The sequence below is a fragment of the Pseudoliparis swirei genome, chromosome 7, assembly GCF_029220125.1.
Source record: "Pseudoliparis swirei isolate HS2019 ecotype Mariana Trench chromosome 7, NWPU_hadal_v1, whole genome shotgun sequence".
Lineage (NCBI taxonomy): Eukaryota > Metazoa > Chordata > Actinopteri > Perciformes > Liparidae > Pseudoliparis > Pseudoliparis swirei.
The window spans coordinates 6202895-6222650 of NC_079394.1; the positions used below are offsets into that span (position 1 = coordinate 6202895).

Below are 19756 nucleotides of genomic sequence, written 5' to 3' on the forward strand. Positions count from 1 at the left end.
CCATCTTATCTGGAGACACAATCATAACCTGCCTCCCTCCTATTTATTCAGTTACCAATTCCCTGATGCCCGCTGTGTCACCCTGTCACTGGAGTTGTGTTTTGGCTCCATCCCAGTCTCCCTGCATGCTGGTGTACAGTGTAGCAGAAAACTGAACCATGACGGGGGACACATTACCGGATATCTCAAGGCCGACTGTATCTTGATGGACATATCCTATTCACTAACGTTGAAGGGAGAATAGAGACGTTGCGCCGCTTCAAGCACTGATTTGACAGCTGGGACATTGTGTACAATGCTTTAGAGAACAAAAGTTGTCCCAGAGCGTGAACTTGTGGAAAGTTATAGACACACATTGTCATGGATCTTAGGTATAAATGCATTAAGAGATTCTGTAAACCTCAATCCAGTGTAGTCAGAAGAAAGGATGGAGAGGAATATTGAATTGGTTGCTGGAATGGAGGGAAGGAGTGAGAGAAGGAGCTGGATGAGGACATGAAAAGCTGCAAACCCGAGGGCTTAGCTGGTTTTTCAGGAACAGGTAAGCCAGCATGCATATAACTATGGAAGTATGTGTCTCTCTCTGTTAGCAGCAGCACACATCTCCTGTTTCCTCCTGTATTATTCAAGCATTGGACCATAACTACACAGGTTGAAACACATAATAGGGGCATAGGCAGCATTGTTCATCCCTCAGTCCTCATTTCTAGCTGTTAATGAAAGGATAAGTCATCTTTTTAAAGTCTGCCCTCAAACAATGGATGATGGTCAGTCTTTGTACAGTGTGTCCTTGTTTAGCTACTCTGGAACACAAAAAACACAAGTTCATACTGAAAAGACTGTGACTTGTGATTTATTTCTGTACGTGAGGTCTTTTAATGTACATTTGGGCTTGTGAATATTGTTTGTATGGTAGACTTGAACAAGTGTGAACCTATAACCTTTAATAAACAACTCGTAAAACGAACAGACTTGTCTCTTTAATAAACGCCTGTTAGTTTCAGAATTACTGGAGTTACTCTTGTGTGTTCAGTTTGCTCTGTACTCCCACAGAGGCTCTGCAGAGTATTTAAATACAGTGACTTGTTTCACTTTCCACTCAGGATTACTTAAGCTTTCATCTAACTTTAATGAGGGCCTGACCTTTATGTCAACATTTGCTCTGGTGTCTCTTTTCTGGCTCACAACTGAGTGATGGCAAATGTCCAATCATTCGTGTTTGGTGCATTGTTTCCTCATATGATCACACACATTTAATGACAACGAGACAAATTATTCACCATTATTCAATTGGAATAAACTTTAGGATTACACTGTATTTAAGATCCAATTGCTCCAGAGAAAAACAATTAGCATTCTGATAGATAAGTCCATTGTCTGATCATGTTTTCTCCCTGCAACCTGATTATCATCTATTGAACTGTGTTGTCTCCGACGGTTGCCAAGGAGCCGGGTCTTTGAACAGCGTAAACAGAAGAGCACCTGTTCCTGCATGCATGTATTAGTGATTAGTGTGTGTGTGTGTGTGTGGGGGGGGGGGGGGGGGAGAGGTGGGGTTGTATCCTGGTTTTCTGACAGTACCTTCACAAGTGCAAAAGCCCCTCGCACCAAGTGACTCATGGATGAAGAGGAGACAACGAGCAGAGGACTAACTGCAGGAAATAACCTTTAGAGATGCAGCAAAATGCCTCCAAAGAGAAAAAACAATGCTGCAATCAAGGTTGAAGAAGGTAAACATATAATAACGCTCATAATAATAATATTATTATTATTATTATATTCATTTTGAGCTGTCTTTAATTGTTTCTAAAAAAATGTAATGTTCACTTTTTGATTATATTGATAATGACTAAATAAAAGTAAATTGTTTAGTGGTAAATATATTTTGTTGAGATGAATCCCCTAACATTTGTGTTTTTTTCTGTTTGTTTCCAGTTGAGATGGAAATTGATGTTGTATCAGACAGTGGAAGTGAAGGTGAGTTTGTTTGCTTTTCATCGGAGAAACAGTTCAATTGAGTTTGTCTTTCAGATTTTCCATAGTGTGGTGATGGAAAACAATTAATGCTCGTTCTTTACATCTTCCAACTTTTGACCAAGTTTTCTCTTTTATGGAAACTGATTGGAATAACTTCAAGGATTCCTCTCCAGATTATTTATATACTTTGTTACAGATGAGGCAAGGCGGAGGACTAAAAACAGAAGAGCCAAACCGCAACGTAAATCCAAACCAGTCAGCGATCATGAGGTGGATGAAGAGGATGAGGAGGATGAGGCACCAAGGAAAAGAATACGAAAGAAGAAGGCCAAGCCCCGGGACAGCGATGAAGAGGATGAGGAAGACAACCGCAGTGTGAAAAGAAAAAGTTTAAAAGCTTCCAGGAAGGAAGCTATGGAAGAGAGCGACGAGGAGAGCGAAGAGGACAGCGAGAAAAGGAAAAAGCGAGGGACAACCGTTTCCAAAAAGGAGAAAGAGGACCAGAACAAGGAGAAGAGGGGACATGTTAAAGGGAAACAAGGGAAGCACATGGGCGGTGAGAATGACAAGAAAAAGAAGAATGGGAAGTTGAGCAGGTGCAGTATTCTCTGAAAGCTAACGCTCACATATGCGCTCGCCCCGCACACCGATGTGGGCTTTGTTTATTCAGTCTGTTGCAGACCTCGGGCAGACTTATGGTAATAAGAAGCTATGTGGCATATGTTCAGGGAAACGAAACATTAACAGTGTAATTAGTCCAATATTATTACAACATAGAATACTCTAATAACTCCAAATGTCCATCAGCAACCATGCAGCATGATGAACAAGTTCACGGGTTGCTGATTTTTGGCTTCTGTGATGGTTGGTCTCATCTGTTCATCCATTATTTAGGCCACTGCCTTAAAGTAAAGACAACAGGACAAAACATCCTGAGACACCAGATATGACTCCTCTTTAATTGGGAGTGTTTGGCTGCATATTAAATGTAAAAAAGCAGATGAATTGGATTCAATTTATTGTCAATGCACAGAGGCAATGAAATGTATTCTCTGCATTTAACCCATCCTTAGTTATTAAGGAGCAGTGGGCTGCAGTGATGCGCCCGGGGAGCAACTGGGGGTTCAGTGCCTTGCTCATGGACACTTCGACTTGCAACTAATGGGGAGAGCGGGGATCGAATCGATGACCTTGGGGTTGCAGAACGACCCCTTACCCCACTGAGCTACAGCCGCCCCACTAACCTTGTCATTTAAATAATGTAATGCAATAACTTAATTTGTGTATAACTTTACAAAAACCTTATACTGCGCCACTTGCTCTGAGCTCGGCATATTTACCTATATTTAGATCGCACTAAGTTTCGCTACACTGCGTAAAATGAAAAAAGGAGAAATATTGGCATTATTGCACTCTAAATGTCAATTTGACCACAAAAGGCAAGGCATGCTGCCATAAAGAAAAATCAAAGAAATGGCCGGTGTCCGGCCCTCTCTAGAATTTTCCAAAACTGACCATTGGAACTTTACACCCACTTCATGAAGCAAATTAAATGTCCTTCCAGGAGTGACAGCCTGAAAACGTATGTTATCCCTGTGTTTAAACAGTTGCATCTCCTCCGCTCTAATGGCAATGGGAATGCCATGGGAATGCCATTCATGTTATAGGTATTAGGTCAGAAACACGCTTTTCTCTAATTGAAAAGAGGTTACGATGTGGTTGCTGTGGTGTCTTGTTAAAGCCATGTGACAGCTCTTTCCCTTCTTCAGCTCTTCCTCCTCTGATTCTGGTGAAGAATCGCTGTCGGAGGGAGAGATCACAGCCCTGAAGGAACAGGTAGAGGAGAAGAAGAAACTAATCGCCACGTTGAAGAACAAACCCTGGCGCATGAAGAGGAGACTTGTGCTGCTCAAGTAAAAACAAAAACTCACATCCTCTGCCTGCTTATGTGTGATTACTGCAACTTTTGTTGAGCGCATTTTGTTCTTCATGTTTTTTTGTTTGTTACTCTTTTTTTGGTCATTGACTATTTCTTAGAAACACCTTCCTAAATGCTTACCATCACTCATGTCATGTGATGTCGATCATTCACCATCAAAACATGTGCATTGCTGGCGGTTTTATACTTCAGTTTATCAGTATTGATATATTGCAAATCGAAGCCGATACACTCCGACATAATGACACTCTCGGATACACTTTATTCTAATACAAACAACACAAAACACAGCCTTTATGGAAACACAACCTTTATGGAAACTATGGAAACAATATTAGATCCAAGTCTTTGTTCATCAACATTCACAACTATTCAACTATATAAGTTCCCCCTCCTGTGAGATGCACAGAAGACAGATGAATACAGTTGTAAATCTCAGATCAACTACTACCTCATACCCACACAGCTGGCTGTAGTTTTGCTATCTCCCTCTCAGTGTGAGAAGGCATTATCAGCTGCCTTTGCAAGGGCTAAAAGTGTAATAGTGTTTCTCTATGTACAGATCAGTGTAAGAAACCTGATAGGTGAACTGCCTTAAATTGTTCATGAGCTTGACACCGTTTAATCCATGTTGTAGCTAACTGACCTGTTGCTTTTTTCTGATGCTCTTATCTTAAGGTATCTCCACCAATCAGTAAATCATCCCAAACCTTTCGTTTTTCGTGTTGTTCCTGTTGCCACTGACTAATTAAGTCATTGCTTATAGAGTGGGTTTTTCATTTGTATGTTGCTTATTTAATCTCACGGATGTTTTCCCTGAATGGTCAAACAGGGAGGCGCAGAAGTTTGTTGAAGAATTTGAAGGAGCTCTTGGAAAAGGAAAAGGAAGGAAGCTGTACGCATTCAAAGTCATGATGGCCAAGGTAATGTGCTCATGTTGCAACACTTAATACAACTTTAGAATGAGGAGGATATTGTGGAGAAGTTACATTTTTCTATTTTATTTCAGAAACAAATCAAGTTTAAACGTGACTTTGAAAACTTCAAAACAGCCTGTATACCCTGGGAGAGGAAGATAAAGGACGTAGAAAGTTGGTACTGCTCTGACATCAATGGCCAATAATCAATGAGCCTCAATGTTTCCAATACAACCCCATTTCTAAGTCAAGTTCTGTATTCTCTTGATCATAGGTCACTTTGGATCATCTGTGGCATCCTACTTTATTTTCCTGAGGTGGATGTACGGACTAAATATGGTCCTGTTTGGGTTCATATTTGGCCTGGTGGTTCTGCCAGAGGTACAGCCTTCCTCATGTTAGCACAGTGGGCATATTGGGTACACTAGGACATTGTACATGTTTTTTAGCTCTCATTTCTCTCCTCCATTTTTTTCGGTTTAGATTCTCATGGGTCTACCATACGGCTCCATTCCCAGGAAAACTGTGCCCCGAGAGGAGCAGGACACAGCCATGGACTTCTCTGTGCTCAATGACTTTGAAGTAGGGATCTAAGCTTTATTCATCAGTTCGTTGATATGGCTGTAGACTCATTTATTTGCCATGTTTGAATCTGTTCTTAGTCTTGATAAAAAACTTGGGAAAGTTACTCTAAATACCGCTTTGCATAGTTGTAATGCATGTCTGTAAATTGTAATCCTTGAATATCTTATCAACAGGGATTCTGCAAGTACTCCTTTTTGTTCTACGGCTACTACAACAACGATCGTACGATCGGGGTGCTGAAGTTTAGACTCCCTCTGTCATACCTGCTGGTGGGAGTTGGCATCTTTGGGTACAGCCTGATGGTTGTCATAAGAACGTAAGGCAAGACTCACAAACAATCAGATGTACACTACCGTTCAAAAGTTTGGGGTCACTTAGAAATGTCTTTATTTTTCAAAGAAAAGCACTGTTTTTTCAATAAAGATAACATTAATCAAAAATACACACTATACATTGTTAATGTGGTAAATGACTATTCTAGGTGGAAACGTCTGGTTTCTAATGAAATATCTCCATAGGTGTATAGAGGCCCATTTCCATCAACTATCACTCCAGTGTTCTAATGGTACATTGTGTTTGCTAATCGCCTTAGAAGACTAATGTCTGATTAGAAAACCTGTACAGCTGAAAACAGTTATGCTGGTGATATAAGCTATACAACTGGCCTTCCTTTGAGCTTGAAGTTTGTAGAACAAAATTAATATTTCAAATATTAATCATTATTTCTAACCTTGTCAATGTCTTGACTATATTTTATATTCATTTGATAAATAAAAGTGTGATTTTTCATGGAAGACACGAAATTGTCTGGGTGATCCCAAACTTTTGAACGGTAGTGTATATATTGTAATATATATAGAGATACTGAGTACGAAAACACAGCTCCAAACAAAACTTGCTCATGTCGTCATTCATCTGTCCTCTCCATTCATTCACTTTCTTATCTGCATCCTTATGGCCATCAGGAGGCAGACGAATGTCTCCAAACTACAAACTGACCTCCAGTCTGACGTGACCCTTTGACTGGAGCGTCCTTCAGGCCTACCTTTATGCTTATGCTTCGTTATAGTTATCTTTATAGTGTCATATAAGATGTGAATGGGTCTTCAGACATTTTATTTGTCTCTTGTGAAATTATTATAAATAATTAGATATTATAATGAGATAAATTACCAATGGACTTTATTTCTCCTTTCCTGTATTATTTAGAGTTGTGGCTGTTCATCACATACTTGATTACACTGTTAATCATGAAACAAGTGAATCTCTTTAGGTTTAAATAAAGCTGCTACTTGGATGTCGATATACACTACCGTTCAAAAGTTTGGGGTCACTGAGAAATGTCTTTATTTTTCAAAGAAAAGCACTGTTTTTTCAATAAAGATAACATTAATCAAAAATACACACTATACATTGTTAATGTGGTAAATGACTATTCTAGGTGGAAACGTCTGGTTTCTAATGAAATATCTCCAGAGGTGTATAGAGGCCCATTTCCATCAACTATCACTCCAGTGTTCTAATGGTACATTGTGTTTGCTAATCGCCTTAGAAGACTTAATATCTGATTAGAAACCCCTTGTGCAATTATGTTAGCACAGCTGAAAACAGTTATGCTGGTGATATAAGCTATACAACTGGCCTTCCTTTGAGCTTGAAGTTTGAAGAACAAAGTTAATACTTCAAATATTAATCATTATTTCTAACCTTGTCAATGTCTTGACTATATTTTCCATTCAATTTTCAATTCATTTGATAAATAAAAGTGAGTTTTCATGGAAGACACGAAATTGTCTGGATGACCCCAAACTTTTGAACGGTAGTGTACATGTGTGCATGAAGATGGTGATGTCTGTGTATTTTTAACGTGGTCATTTTGTCTTCTCAGGATGGCTCGTAACTCAAATGAAGGCGGTGACGGGGCGGATGAGGGAGAATTCACCTTCAGCTGGAAGATGTTCACCAGCTGGGACTACCTGATAGGAAACCCAGAGACTGCAGACAACAAGTACGCCTCCATTACCACCAGCTTCAAGGTGAGCAGGTGTGTGTCCGTTTGTTGTCTATTGGAAGAAAAGCAGTTTAACATAAGGAAACATTTACTTATGTTATTTACTTGTAAAATGGAAGTCAGAGCATTTCTATTAGCTCCCAACATGGCGACGCCTGGGCTGCTCGGCAAGTAGCTAACGGTGCTAACAGCGCAATTAACGACAACAGTGCTGACAGAGCTAACAGTGTTTACCTCAGGGGGTAAACAGAGGGTGGTTACGACGGTTCCACGACGAAGCCGTGGGTCGATACTGAAATTCTACTGAGCTACTACGTAGTGTCTTCTCATTCATAGTGTTGAATGTCCTTGAGAAGGGAACAGTTGGAAACCCGTTGGGAAGGTGATCGCCGACCCCTCTCTCTTCAAATCTCTCCCCTTCAGAAGGAGATTGAAGAGTTTTAGAAGTAGGACATCTTGCTTAAGGATTAGTACATAAGCTGAGGCCGTTTGCTACTTGACACACATCTTCAGTGATAAAACAAGCATCAGCCAACCAACACGTTGAAAGTAGAAAGGTAGCTTCACAAAGCAAATTGTACTTTAATACGAATGTAGCACAAAGCACTTTAGGGTTTTATCAATTTATCGTCCTACGTGTTTGCTATTTTGTAATTATGTGTAGACCTATGTCGTTTTGGTCTTTTTTTAGAGATGCACTGAAGCAACTTTTTTAACATTGCAATAGTTGATTAAATAAAATGTAATGTGTGAAAACTGCTACAGTTTGCAAATGGATAAGAAGTTTAAAATCTCAAGTAATCACAACTGTGTTCCCTCATATTGACTTTTATTTTACCCTGCTGTAGGAATCCATCGTGGATGAACAGGAGAACCAGAAAGAGGAAAACATCCATCTTCGACGCTTCCTCAGGGTTCTGGCAAACTTCCTGATCACATGCACTCTTGGAGGCAGCGGATACCTCATCTACTTTGTAGTGAAACGTTCACAAGACTTTGCGAAAATGGAGCAAGCCAAACTCTCGTGGCTTGAAAAAAACGAGGCAGGTGGACATTAAACGTGGAATCTTTAGAGAACACAAGGAGATTTGGGAGAATTTCTGCTTGAAAATGAGAGTGAAAATGAGATCAGTAACTCCCCTCTCTTGTCCAATGTATCAGGTGGAGTTTGTGATGTCTCTGCTTGGGCTGGTCTGTCCTCCTCTGTTTGAAACCATTGCAGAATTGGAGGATTATCACCCTCGTATTGCCCTGAAGTGGCAGCTAGGACGAATCTTTGCCCTCTTCCTGGGAAACCTCTACACCTTCCTGTTTGCCCTGTTTGATGAGGTTAATGAAAAGGTACGATGGATGTGTGTGTGTTTCTTCCTGTTGCATATGTTGTGACAGCAGATACCTTTAAAGCAACATTTTTACATAATGGGAAAGTGTTATAGAGCTTCTCATCCAACTCTCAAACAGAAAGTGAATAGTATTCCCTGAAACTACTCCTTTAAATCAAGGCGGCAAACTTTGTATAACTCTATGGGTGTGAATTGTAGTACGTATATAAAGTTTGATTTGCTTTGCTTTGAATATGCTTTGATGTATTTCTTATTCTTTAGCTGGAGACAGAGAAGTCCATCAGGAATGCCACTATATGGGCTTTGAACCAGTACTATGCCAACTACAGCTCCTACTTCAATACAACAGATGTGCCTCCTCCAAATGTGTCCCCAGCTGACGTCATCCGAGGACCCTGCTGGGAGAATGCAGTGGGAATAGTCAGTAGTGGCATTATACTGTTTTCCAATGGTGAATGAGAAATTATGGGTGTAGTAAACACTCAGTGTGCAGCATCATCCCTTTACTTTACCCTCTGTTTAATCAAACAGAAGAGACCAATCATTTGAATTAATCGGTATGTTTGTATTTGTTGTATTTATTTTGCTTCTTTACGTCGGTATCCGATGCTGTGTAGGGATTTGTGAAGCTGGTTGTGTCGGACATTCAGGTGACCTATTTGACCATCCTGGTGGGCGACTTTCTGAGAGCTGTCATCGTCCGCTTTCTTAACTACTGCTGGTGCTGGGACCTGGAAGCCGGATTTGTGAGTAGGCTACTTGTGGTGTATGTTAATAATAGGTCACTGTGTCTCTGTGTACATTACGTTTCTTTTTTGGTTTCTGTTTGATAAGGTAAATAATCAATAATATTACATGTTTACCGATTTAACAAAACTTTGCACATGCTATTTTTTTGTGCTGTGAAGATTGAGTTGCAGCATGTGCCTGAGGTCATGGGGTCAAAGGTGCATTTCAAGATGGTGTAACCGTTTATGCCAACATTGTATAGCTACCATGTCATTCAACTATATTATTGAACACTGTTTGAGTACAGCACAGTTCCTATTGGATCCAAGTCAACCTGATACCAGACAATGACATCTGGCAGGACAGCTGATCCCTAACATCCAGTGATACAGGACACTGCAATGAGAACTTAATTAAAGAGGGAGAGAGAAAGAGAAAGAGAGTGTTAATGCAAAGTGATCAAACTGTTTCTTGTTCATTAATTTGAGCGTGATAATCATATCGTTGTGTTGATTCCAGCCTTCTTACGGGGAATTTGACATCAGTGGAAATGTGCTGGGGCTTGTCTTCAATCAAGGAATGATATGGTGAATTACTCCTTATGTTTCTGTCACTAATGTGCTAATAATTAATAATGAAGTGCCTGCCCTGACATATAGTGTGTGCTATTTGTTTGAATGTTATCTATTGCTAAAGTAATTCAAATTAATGACTTTAAATCATAAATTAGAGTACTCAGTTTCGTCATGATGATTATTTAGAAGCTGGCTGATAATTCAATCTTTTTTAGATAATGTTGCTGTGTTTTTCCTCAGGATGGGAGCATTTTACGCTCCAGGTCTGGTGGGTCTGAACATTTTGCGTCTCCTGTCCTCAATGTACTACCAGTGCTGGGCAGTGATGTCCTGTAATGTTCCTCATGAGCGAGTTTTCAAGGCTTCGCGGTCCAACAACTTCTACATGGGCCTGTTGCTGCTTGTGCTGTTCCTCAGCCTGCTGCCTGTTGTCTACGCCATCATGACCTTGTCCCCGTCGTTTGACTGTGGGCCATTCAGGTCAGTAAGAGATGGAGACAGCAGGACTGATACTAGAGTGGTGTCATTGTTCATGATGAGTTCTTCTGCAGGTTAAAAGGTTAAAAGAAACGTAGTCATGTAATGAATATAACGTATCTATCAAAACCTATTTGAGTAGTTACAGTGTCAGTCTGTCAGTTGCTCATTCTCAGTGGTGGGTAGTATTTAACTACTTCGAATTAAACTAGTACTTTAAATACATTTTGCAGTAGCTTGCAGAGCGCACTCAAGCACATTTGATCCTAAACACGGTAAAACTGTCTCACATTTGGATACCTTTTATTGATATACAATTATTGCATTTTATCCATGTTTTACCCCCCAGTGGCCAGGATAAGATGTATGACGTTGTCATGGAGAGTATAGAACAGGACCTACCGTCCTTCATCGGGAATATTTTTACGTATGCTACAAACCCCGGACTCATCCTGCCTGCTGTCCTCCTCATGCTGTAGGTATCATTCAAATATCAACTGAAAGACAGTATGCTGGATCTGCTGAGGAGGCATATTGAGCTGAAGGGACATCCCCTGAAGCTACAAACACAAATGGTGTAGATATGAAATTCAGGGCTCGGCACTTATGGTGACCAGGTTACCACTTTAACCCTCCTGTTACCTTAGGGTTTATTTGACCCCATTCAATGTTTAACCCTCCTGTTAACTTAGGGTCAATTTGACCCCATTCAAGGTTTAATGTCGGTGTTCTTTCGGGTCAATTTGACCCCAGGCTGTTTTTCACTGTGTCAAACATATAAGAAATATCAACTTTTTTATATATTTAAAGGGCTATTTAGGTAATCAACAAACAAACATAAAGTACCTCATACTTAAACTTGGAAAACAATATTAATTCTAATCATTTTCTGGAGGTTTTAATTGCTGGGGTCAAATTGACGCCAAGGGTAAAATATGTCAGTAAATATAAAGGTAACAGGAGGGTTAAACATTGAATGGGGTCAAATTGACCCGAAGCTAACAGGAGGGTTAAGAAAGTGGCAACCAAATTTGACATAAAAAGTCGAGGCAGAATAAAGTCAGATTGAAGGTCATCTCTGAAAGTAGCAATGAAGGACATTCTAATGATGAGAGAGAACCACAATCCAAGACTATGATGCTGAAGGGACATGAATCTTTCCCAGAAAACCCAAATCTGAAAGGGAGAGAACGGACGACCAACTAACCAGTGACTTGCTGGGATTATCTATACGACCACATGGGGGCACCCATTCATAGCTAAATCCTACGCGGCCTATTCAATCTCATTTTACTTTTTGGACCTAAAATATTCAAATATATACATATGGTGTAAAAGTGCAGCAAGCAAAGTCATATAACTTAGAGGGCGTGATCTCAGTATTTACAGACCTGTGTGTGTAGCCTGACTGTGGTCTCAGCTGTTGTACTGTGAATCCAATAATGCACAACAGGTTGGCCCTCTACTACCTGAATGCTGTGTCAAAGGGATACCAACAAGCAAACATCGACCTGAAAAAGAAGATGAAAATGGTCAGAATGAGTGTTTTCTCCTCCCCTTGTTTTCCTCTTTTTTTTCTCCATATTACCTGTGTTCAAGATTTAATCAAACACATGACTGTCTGGTTGAACACTTTAGGCGCGAGACGAAGAGAAGAACCGCAGGAACAACAAGGACAGCACTAATCAAGTGATGATAGACTTGGAGGACCTGCTGCCAAACAAGTCTCTAATCCCACCTCCCATTGAGGAAAAGCCACTCTCACCTGGTACACACACACAAATAGATTCCTTTATTGCACATGCTATCAGGGACGTTGCATTCGATTGTCCTCACCACTCTTCTTGCTCTCCATCTGTCTTTTAAGATGTTGTAATCTCGAAGGGCAGCAAGTCTCCCAAAATGAAGCCAGGTGCAGTGGCAAAAGAGGTAAATCTGCAAAAGGATGTGTCACTGGCTGCCCCAAACCCCCGAGCTCCAGTGACCTATGGCCCGGGGCCAAGAAGAGGGCCTGCTGGGAATGCCAGGGGGCCTCAACCTGGGCCTGGGCCCGGTCGAGGAAGAGGTCGCGGTGGGCCTCCAAGGCGAAATGAGTCATGATTCATGGACTAAAATGTACCATCGCTAATAGTATCTGTTAACATTACAACTGCAGTCACAGTCACACAGTATATGAAGGATGCCACTAGAATATCATATCTTGACATTCTTTACAAGTAATTGATTGTCTGAGAAAAATTATGAATATTTACTATTAAAAACATGCCAAATACGTAATCGAGTATAATTTACCATTGAGAAAGTCTATAATCAATGCAACAGCACAATGCAGCATCCACAGTCAAATCCCTTCATGTCCTCAGACTGAAGGTGGAGATGAGTTGGGATTGTGTGGAAAGGAAAAGACACAGCCATGACTGTTTTATGTGTATTAATGGAAGTACTACAACAAGATGTAAAAATGAAAAAGATGATCATGTGTACTGCATTGCAATCTGTGTAAAGGTTCTTAATATGGGTCAAACGTTTTATGAATTTCATTTGGAAAGCCATGTAAATAGTATGTAAAATGTCTATTCTATTTTTTGTATGACAACTATTAAAATAATTCTTTTCTGGCAAAGTGCTCTTGAAGAAACAGCTTATCTTGATACACATGATGTTCACTAAACTGCAGAATACATCTGAAATAGTACACTAGAGGAAAACAGATAAATGAAAGTCAGTATTGTAACAGCAATATAAAGAGAAAGAGACACAACATTGACACAACATTGTAAAAATAGGTATATCTTAAGAGAAATGACAGGAGTACATGTTCATGGAGTGGCACATCATTCCTTCAAAATATCCAGGTGCAATATGATTATTGTAAAATTAGTTTGGAGGATCTGAAGCTTTGTGGTGGCAGAGAATTAAAGACAGGAAAAAGTAAGCCATGTGATATGACGGTATTATGAGTTCTTTTGTGAGATTTTGATGGTGACGGCCTTGACTTCTGACTGTCATTAATAATGAATTAAATTAGTTGACAGATAAATAATAGTTGAAAATTGACAGATACAAAAATAATTAACCAAAGAGTATTTGATTATCCAAATGTTATTAATATTATTAATAATAAAAATAAGAATAATAATACTTTGATAAAAGTGTATATATACATATATATATATACATACTTTTATAGTATATATATTTGCATTGAACATTGTCAATATGGACTATTTCTCACTAAACCAGACCACTCCCACATAATATATATATATATATATATATATATATATATATATATATATATATATATATATATAAAGATATGGATAGATGGAGATGAATTAATTGGGATGTCTTAACTGTGCTCTGATGTTTTTAATGTCCTGGTTGTTCCCCATCAGAGACAGACATGTTCTTCCTGCTATCAGCAAGGTGGGGACTGACTTCTCCATGATCTGTCCACTCTTTTCTCTCTGAACGCGTAGAGATACAGGTTAAAAAGAAGAAGAAAAAATGTTGGTCAAACAATTATGCAATGATGTTGAAAAAAATCCCTGTTATACTCAAATACGGCCACAAGGATGTGCTCCAGTTCAGAAGAACACATTAGATGTTATGGGGCCGGACAGATTCCAATGCAACCTTTTCTCTATGCCACTGCAGGGCCTCCTCTTTACTCCTTCTTCTCTTAGCTCTCTGCTCCTCCAGCAGCTGCAAGTTCTGTGCAGGCAAGGTCTGCAGGAAAAAGGACCAGGAGAAGAATGCATCAATATATACGTAAAGCTGTTTAATGTGTCAATCATATGCCCTGTAACATGACTGATGAAGTGTGGAGGAGAGGTTTTAGTTTTTGATATTTTTACTTCACCACTTATGAAAACTAAGTGTGCTACATGAGCGTTGCAAGGTGAGTGAACCAGGTGATAAGGAAAAAATGGGAAAGGGAGTTGTTTGGGTTTGATATAATAGAGACCAAAAGGAGAGGTGGGTTGAGCATCCCTGACCGGTCCTTTTCTCCACCTTCTCCTGGTAGAGGTCCAGGATTCTCTTCTGAGTGGTTTGATCTGATCCTCAGCACGGTCCACTCCTGATCACACAATAACATTTGCATCACTAGCAATGTGTCGGGGCCCTTTTTCTCACCCATACTCCTCCTTACCTGCTTCTCTCGTGCTGTGGTCTGGTAGTTCTCCTCCAGCTCTTGCACCATTTCCAGGTGTCTTCTCTTCATTGCTTCCATGTCCTCGGCTATCTGTTTTGGGGTTTCTATAGGACACACACTAACACCTTAGATCCATGAAATAGCATCCTGGTTGCATTGCATATACTGATCTAATGCCTTCCAGGGCCACACCATCAGGGAAGCCATGTAAGTGTGAAGAAAGAACACAACACAGTGACTTGATTGTGTGTCTGCATGCCCTCTCACTAAACAGCAGGACGCAGCTCTAAGTCACATGTCTGATGAACATCACTGTTTGGAGTCATCTGTTTTGTTTAGTGGTATGAATCTGATTCTACTCTGCATATAAATATCCTGCTGCCAGAGACAACGTGCTTGTTCTGTGTTGCTTTCTAGCGATGGTGCTGGTTATTTCACCCGAGTGATACAGAGCTCAGCTGACTCGTAGGGAATGCAGATCTTGACATGTTGTGCCTGAACCCTCAAACAGGCCTTTAACTCTCCTGTTGCCTTAGGGTCAATTTGACCCCATTCAATGTTTAACCCTCCTATTACCTTTATATTTACTGACATATTTTACCCTCTGGGTCAATTTGACCCCAGCAATTAAAACCTCCAGAAAATTATTAGAATTTATATTGTTTTCCAAGTTTAAGTGTGAGGTACTTTATGTTTGTTTGTTGACTACCTAAATAGCCCTTTCAATATATAAAAAAGTTGATATTTCTTATATGTTTGGCACAGTGAAAAACAGCCTGGGGTCAAATTGACCCGAAAGAACACCGACATTAAACATTGAATGGGGTCAAATTGACCCTAAGGTAACAGGAGGGTTAAAGAAGTGAGGACCATCCAAAATGTCCACACTTTCAAAAAAATGTCTCCCCTTGAAGGTCTTAAATTTAAATTGTTCCCACAGATACACTCCTACTCCTCCTCCACCTTCATCATTTTACAGCACCTCGGCTGACTTCTTGTCCAGGATGTTTTCTGTGGTTGCCGACCAGTGTCTGAACGCAGACCATCTCTTCATCACCAGGGATTTAAGAGGAAAGACAGCTTTAACAATGAAGCAAATGTTTGGGGACAGTTGGAAACAACTTTGGCAGCGCAGTAATAGGCACGGAGGAGAAGAGGAGAGTAACAGCAAGTTGTAACATATTCTTGTATTGCATACTTTTTTTTGCAATTATGAGGACTTTAAATAGTCAATTACAAAATCATAATGGTGCACAGATGAATGCCAAAAGCGGTAGCTAATAAAACACTCCTCCAGCTCTGTGTGTGTAAATCTGGGCAATCTGTTCTGTTTATTTGTTATTTATTTCACTTACATGGATACAGTTTTTGGGGAAAATAAGACACATACATCTCAGTTAAACCATTTACATTTTATTAATTATATTGTAAACACTTTTTACATCTTTATGATGAAATGTAGGTGATTAGCGTGCAGTTTATTGTCTGTTTATATCTCTCAAAATGTTTCAAGAATTGTTAATTTTCTAGTTCACTAGGTAGTTAGTCCCTTTTTATTTTCGTTTTCATGTCAATATATCAGTGTGCCCAGGTTTATCTAAGATAATAACACATTCCATGCAATGCCTCTCCTCTGAACGTTTCAACACTCTCGTCTCTTGCATTCCCCTCCCAGCCTCTCTACTCTGTTTCCTCATACAGGAATGTGGGCGTGCCGTCATGCTGCTACTTTCTTCACAGAAACACCTTTTAGCAGAGAAACAGAAATGGTGTCAGCAATGACAGAGGAAGGTTGGTGGGGGAAAAAACACTTTTGTTATCTGTTTGGTTTGGTTAGGGTTTAAAGTGCAAAGGTTAAAGATTACGAAGGTGAATTATTGTTTACAAATCCATGATTGTGTGTGTGGGGTGAGGGTTGTCTCCTGGTCTGACCTGCCGTGTGGTCATCGTACTTGTCAAACTGTGTGTTGTGAATTATTGAGCATGGCCTCTCATCCTTCAGCTCTTGTATGCTGCCGGGTAAATCCTCCAACACCTGCGTTGTGACAGGGACCTGTTCAGGCCGCGAGGACAACACAAGGTCTTCAGGGCAGGAAGTCCTGACAGTTGTCTCCCAGGCTTCTGGGAAAAATGTAAAGAGGACATTTAGATATGTAAAACATGCAGAGAGACAGAGAAATGAGGGACAGGTGCAAGCTACCACATAAAAAGAGTACATTAAGATACATCAGTATGGATGACCAGTTAAGATGCAATGCTAAAAATAGTTTGCAGCCGGAGAAGACATCTTTTAACCAACAAAAACATCTGGATAGAAGATGGTGGAGCTTACTTTGACACAATGCGTACTTGAGGCCAATTGTTATACAGTATATCTCAAACAAAACCATCAACCTCAAAGCATTCTGCGATGCATTTCTGCAACAGCTAGAGTGATATCAGCTGTTTTGCTCCTAAAGATGCAATAAAGTGTGCATTAGTACAGCGTGGTTCTGGAGCACCCTGCTGGCCTTCATGTCCAGATGTCCAGCCAGACCCTGCCAGGAACAGTGTGTTTGTTCAGGTAAACTGAAGCTCTGCTGTTTCACAACGGAGGCCGTCAAGCAGCTGAAATATTTAAACGTCGTCTAACTTCACCCGTCTGCCAGCAACACATAAATGAGCCATCAGGCGTTTACTTTATGGTTTACACTCACGTTGCTTTCCTGCAGGGGTCACAGAGTGACGTCTCCCTACTTTCTTTCCCAGGAAGGTCAGCGAATAAGATCCATTCTCAGCTCCAGACGAGTTCACATACATTGTGTATACAACTGATTGGGCTGTTTTCGTTTTTTGGTCTTTGTAGTTGAAAATATGCAACTGGATCGTCCAAAATCTGTAGAGAAAAGTAGGTTACAAAAATGTTTATGCCACAAAGAGCAGAATATTAGAATTAGAATTGATATGCAATTTAAGATCTTAAATTATTCCCTTTTATGAACTCTCGTATGCAGATGTAAAAAATTTCCAACAACGGTGTAATTCCTTTGTCAGCCTCTCCAAGTGACTAAATGCTACACAATTCTCAACAGGAAAAAAAGAAAGAAATCCTGTTGCTTGAGTTCATTTAGCTGTACTATATACGAATAAATCTCACATATCACTTGGCAAGATTTGGCACAGTGCCAGTTATTTCAGTTTCATCAGAAAACACGTTAACATCCAAGAGAGTAGAAAACAAGACAAAACAGAACAAAAAGATAAAAGGAGGCGTGATGATAAAAGGTCTACCTGGCCTGAGAGCAGATCAGATGCCTGCAGTGGGATTCGCTGCAGTTTGAGTGCAGCAACTGACCAGGAACGCAAAGAATCCGCCAACCCTGATCTCAAGGTAAACCAAACTCTCAACAGTCTTTAAATATTTAACCTGCAGAGATAGAGTTTCACGAGTGTGCTGCTGTCTCACATTCACAGACACACATATCGTTTATACACACGCTCGCTTCATTCGTTCCCTCTTGTTTTTTGTTGTTTTCTCCTGGAGGCCGCACACTTTCCTCACTTGTTGTTAAGACAATAGGGCGGTGAAAAGAAATACAATAAATCACACACATCCAAGTAAACTCAGTGAGGAGAATCAGGAAATTATCTTTATGCATGTTGTGTTGGGATGAAAGGAACATCAGATGATTTGGTTTCCAGAAATTAGATATTTTAACTACGTATAAAGTAAAATACAAATTTGGATTACTTGTACTTTATTTGAGTACTCACACTTTATACTTAGTCGATACACACACACACACACACATATATATATATGTGTGTTAACGGCTGGTCTACATCAGCCTTTTTAACAGTTTGTGACACTTATTATAAAATATCCGTATTGGAACTATTGTCGTATTTCAGATGTTGGATGATCAAAAACATCCGAATACAGATTTGTGCATCAAAAGCTATTTTTGTTTTTTCCGCTCCCATTAATCATCTCGCAACACCTCAGATTCACCTGCTGGCCGTTTTAAGGGGTCCGATCCCTAGTTTAAAAACCACTGGACTAAAGCTAAATTATTGTCGCAGTTAAAAGTAGCTAAACCATAAACTCACAAAAGTCGGCTTGAATATTGATGCATCAGTAATGTTAGATGGAATCATATTACAGGGCACATTCTACTGTACAGCACTTTACATTTTTTCAAACTTACAATGCATTTAGGACATTTTGTGGTTTTACTGAATGCAGGACTTTTACTTGTAAAGTTGAGTATTTTGACATTGTTGTATTTGTTGAGCTGAATCTGAGGACTTAGTCTCATACAACTATTTCACAGAGTGCAGCAGCAAACCAGCTGCTTGTCACCTGATCATTCAGTGTCACTGATTTGGAGCACCTGTGGGGACAGAAAGGTTATCATGCATTGGAACAAGCAAACAGCAGAGAGAAGATGCTTCAGGTTCAGTCCAAAGACGGCAATGGTTGGTGAAATGGTTTATTGACTTTCATGGTGTTTAAAAATGCTGCTTAATATGTTTAGCTGCTGTGTAGGTTAGTGAAGAAATGCATTGCAGCGTTAAATGCATTGATTTTGTGTTAAAGGATTTGTGCTAAAATATTTAATTTTGAGTTTGAAAAAAAGTAAAAGTATAAGATGTTTAAACCCATTCAAAATTCAGTTTAAAGGTTTACAACCTATTTCACCGACAGACCAATCAACTAACAAAGCCTAAAATGAAAGTGATTGAGTTGGAAATTTGAGTTGTCCTTTGGAACGGTGAACAAGAGTAGGACTTGGCAGTATTGTTTGTATGCTCTTCCAAGTTTACTGCTGTCATACATTACCTAGAAATGTATTTGTGGAATGAAATAAATGTAATGCTTGCTACTGCTGATTGAAGATATTGTACTCTCATCCTGTTGCTCTTGGTCTTGCCATTTGATAAGGATTTCTTTTATTTTTTAGATAGTGACTTATTTCGAGCATTTGGACTGCAGCTCGAGCATCTGTTTAATACGCCTTATTTAGAGGTGGATTCAACTCTAAATAAGGCATATTAAACAGAT

General features: G+C 39.8%; 2 protein-coding genes across 4 annotated transcripts in view; one reads left to right on the top strand and one right to left on the bottom strand.

Moving 5' to 3' along the window:
• The first annotated feature begins 1919 nt into the window (after positions 1-1919).
• Positions 1920-13134, top strand: tmc2b (transmembrane channel-like 2b). The gene is made up of 19 exons (XM_056418982.1): positions 1920-1977; positions 2174-2573; positions 3747-3890; positions 4749-4839; positions 4926-5007; positions 5108-5214; positions 5317-5415; positions 5592-5734; positions 7307-7454; positions 8278-8472; positions 8591-8770; positions 9034-9192; positions 9390-9518; positions 10021-10088; positions 10317-10556; positions 10903-11028; positions 12007-12085; positions 12192-12321; positions 12421-13134. Exons 1-19 carry the CDS (start codon positions 1941-1943, stop codon positions 12651-12653), a joined length of 2790 nt encoding a protein of 929 aa, XP_056274957.1. The 5' UTR covers positions 1920-1940; the 3' UTR covers positions 12654-13134.
• A 2878-nt stretch (positions 13135-16012) lies between these two features.
• trpm6 (transient receptor potential cation channel, subfamily M, member 6) overlaps positions 16013-19756 on the bottom strand; it is a 141798-nt gene continuing 138054 nt past the window's right edge. The window contains exons 39-41 of one of the 3 annotated variants that reach the window (XR_008832287.1): positions 17409-17587; positions 16645-16833; positions 16013-16458 (exon numbers count right to left, since the gene is read on the bottom strand). The gene's annotated coding sequence lies outside the window, so the exon portion shown is untranslated. Of the gene's footprint in view, positions 16834-17408; positions 17588-19756 lie in introns of all 3 variants that reach the window. The other 2 variants (XR_008832286.1, XR_008832285.1) reach the window with 2 other exon arrangements.

Excerpts from the sequence above, each read along its gene's own strand:
- tmc2b (XM_056418982.1), top strand. The coding sequence starts at position 1,941 with ATGGAAATTGATGTTGTATCAGACAGTGGAAGTGAAG. Across the intron at positions 10,089-10,316 it reads TTCAATCAAGGAATGATATG|GATGGGAGCATTTTACGCTC; the intron begins GTGAATTACTCC and ends GTTTTTCCTCAG. Across the intron at positions 12,322-12,420 it reads GGAAAAGCCACTCTCACCTG|ATGTTGTAATCTCGAAGGGC; the intron begins GTACACACACAC and ends CTGTCTTTTAAG.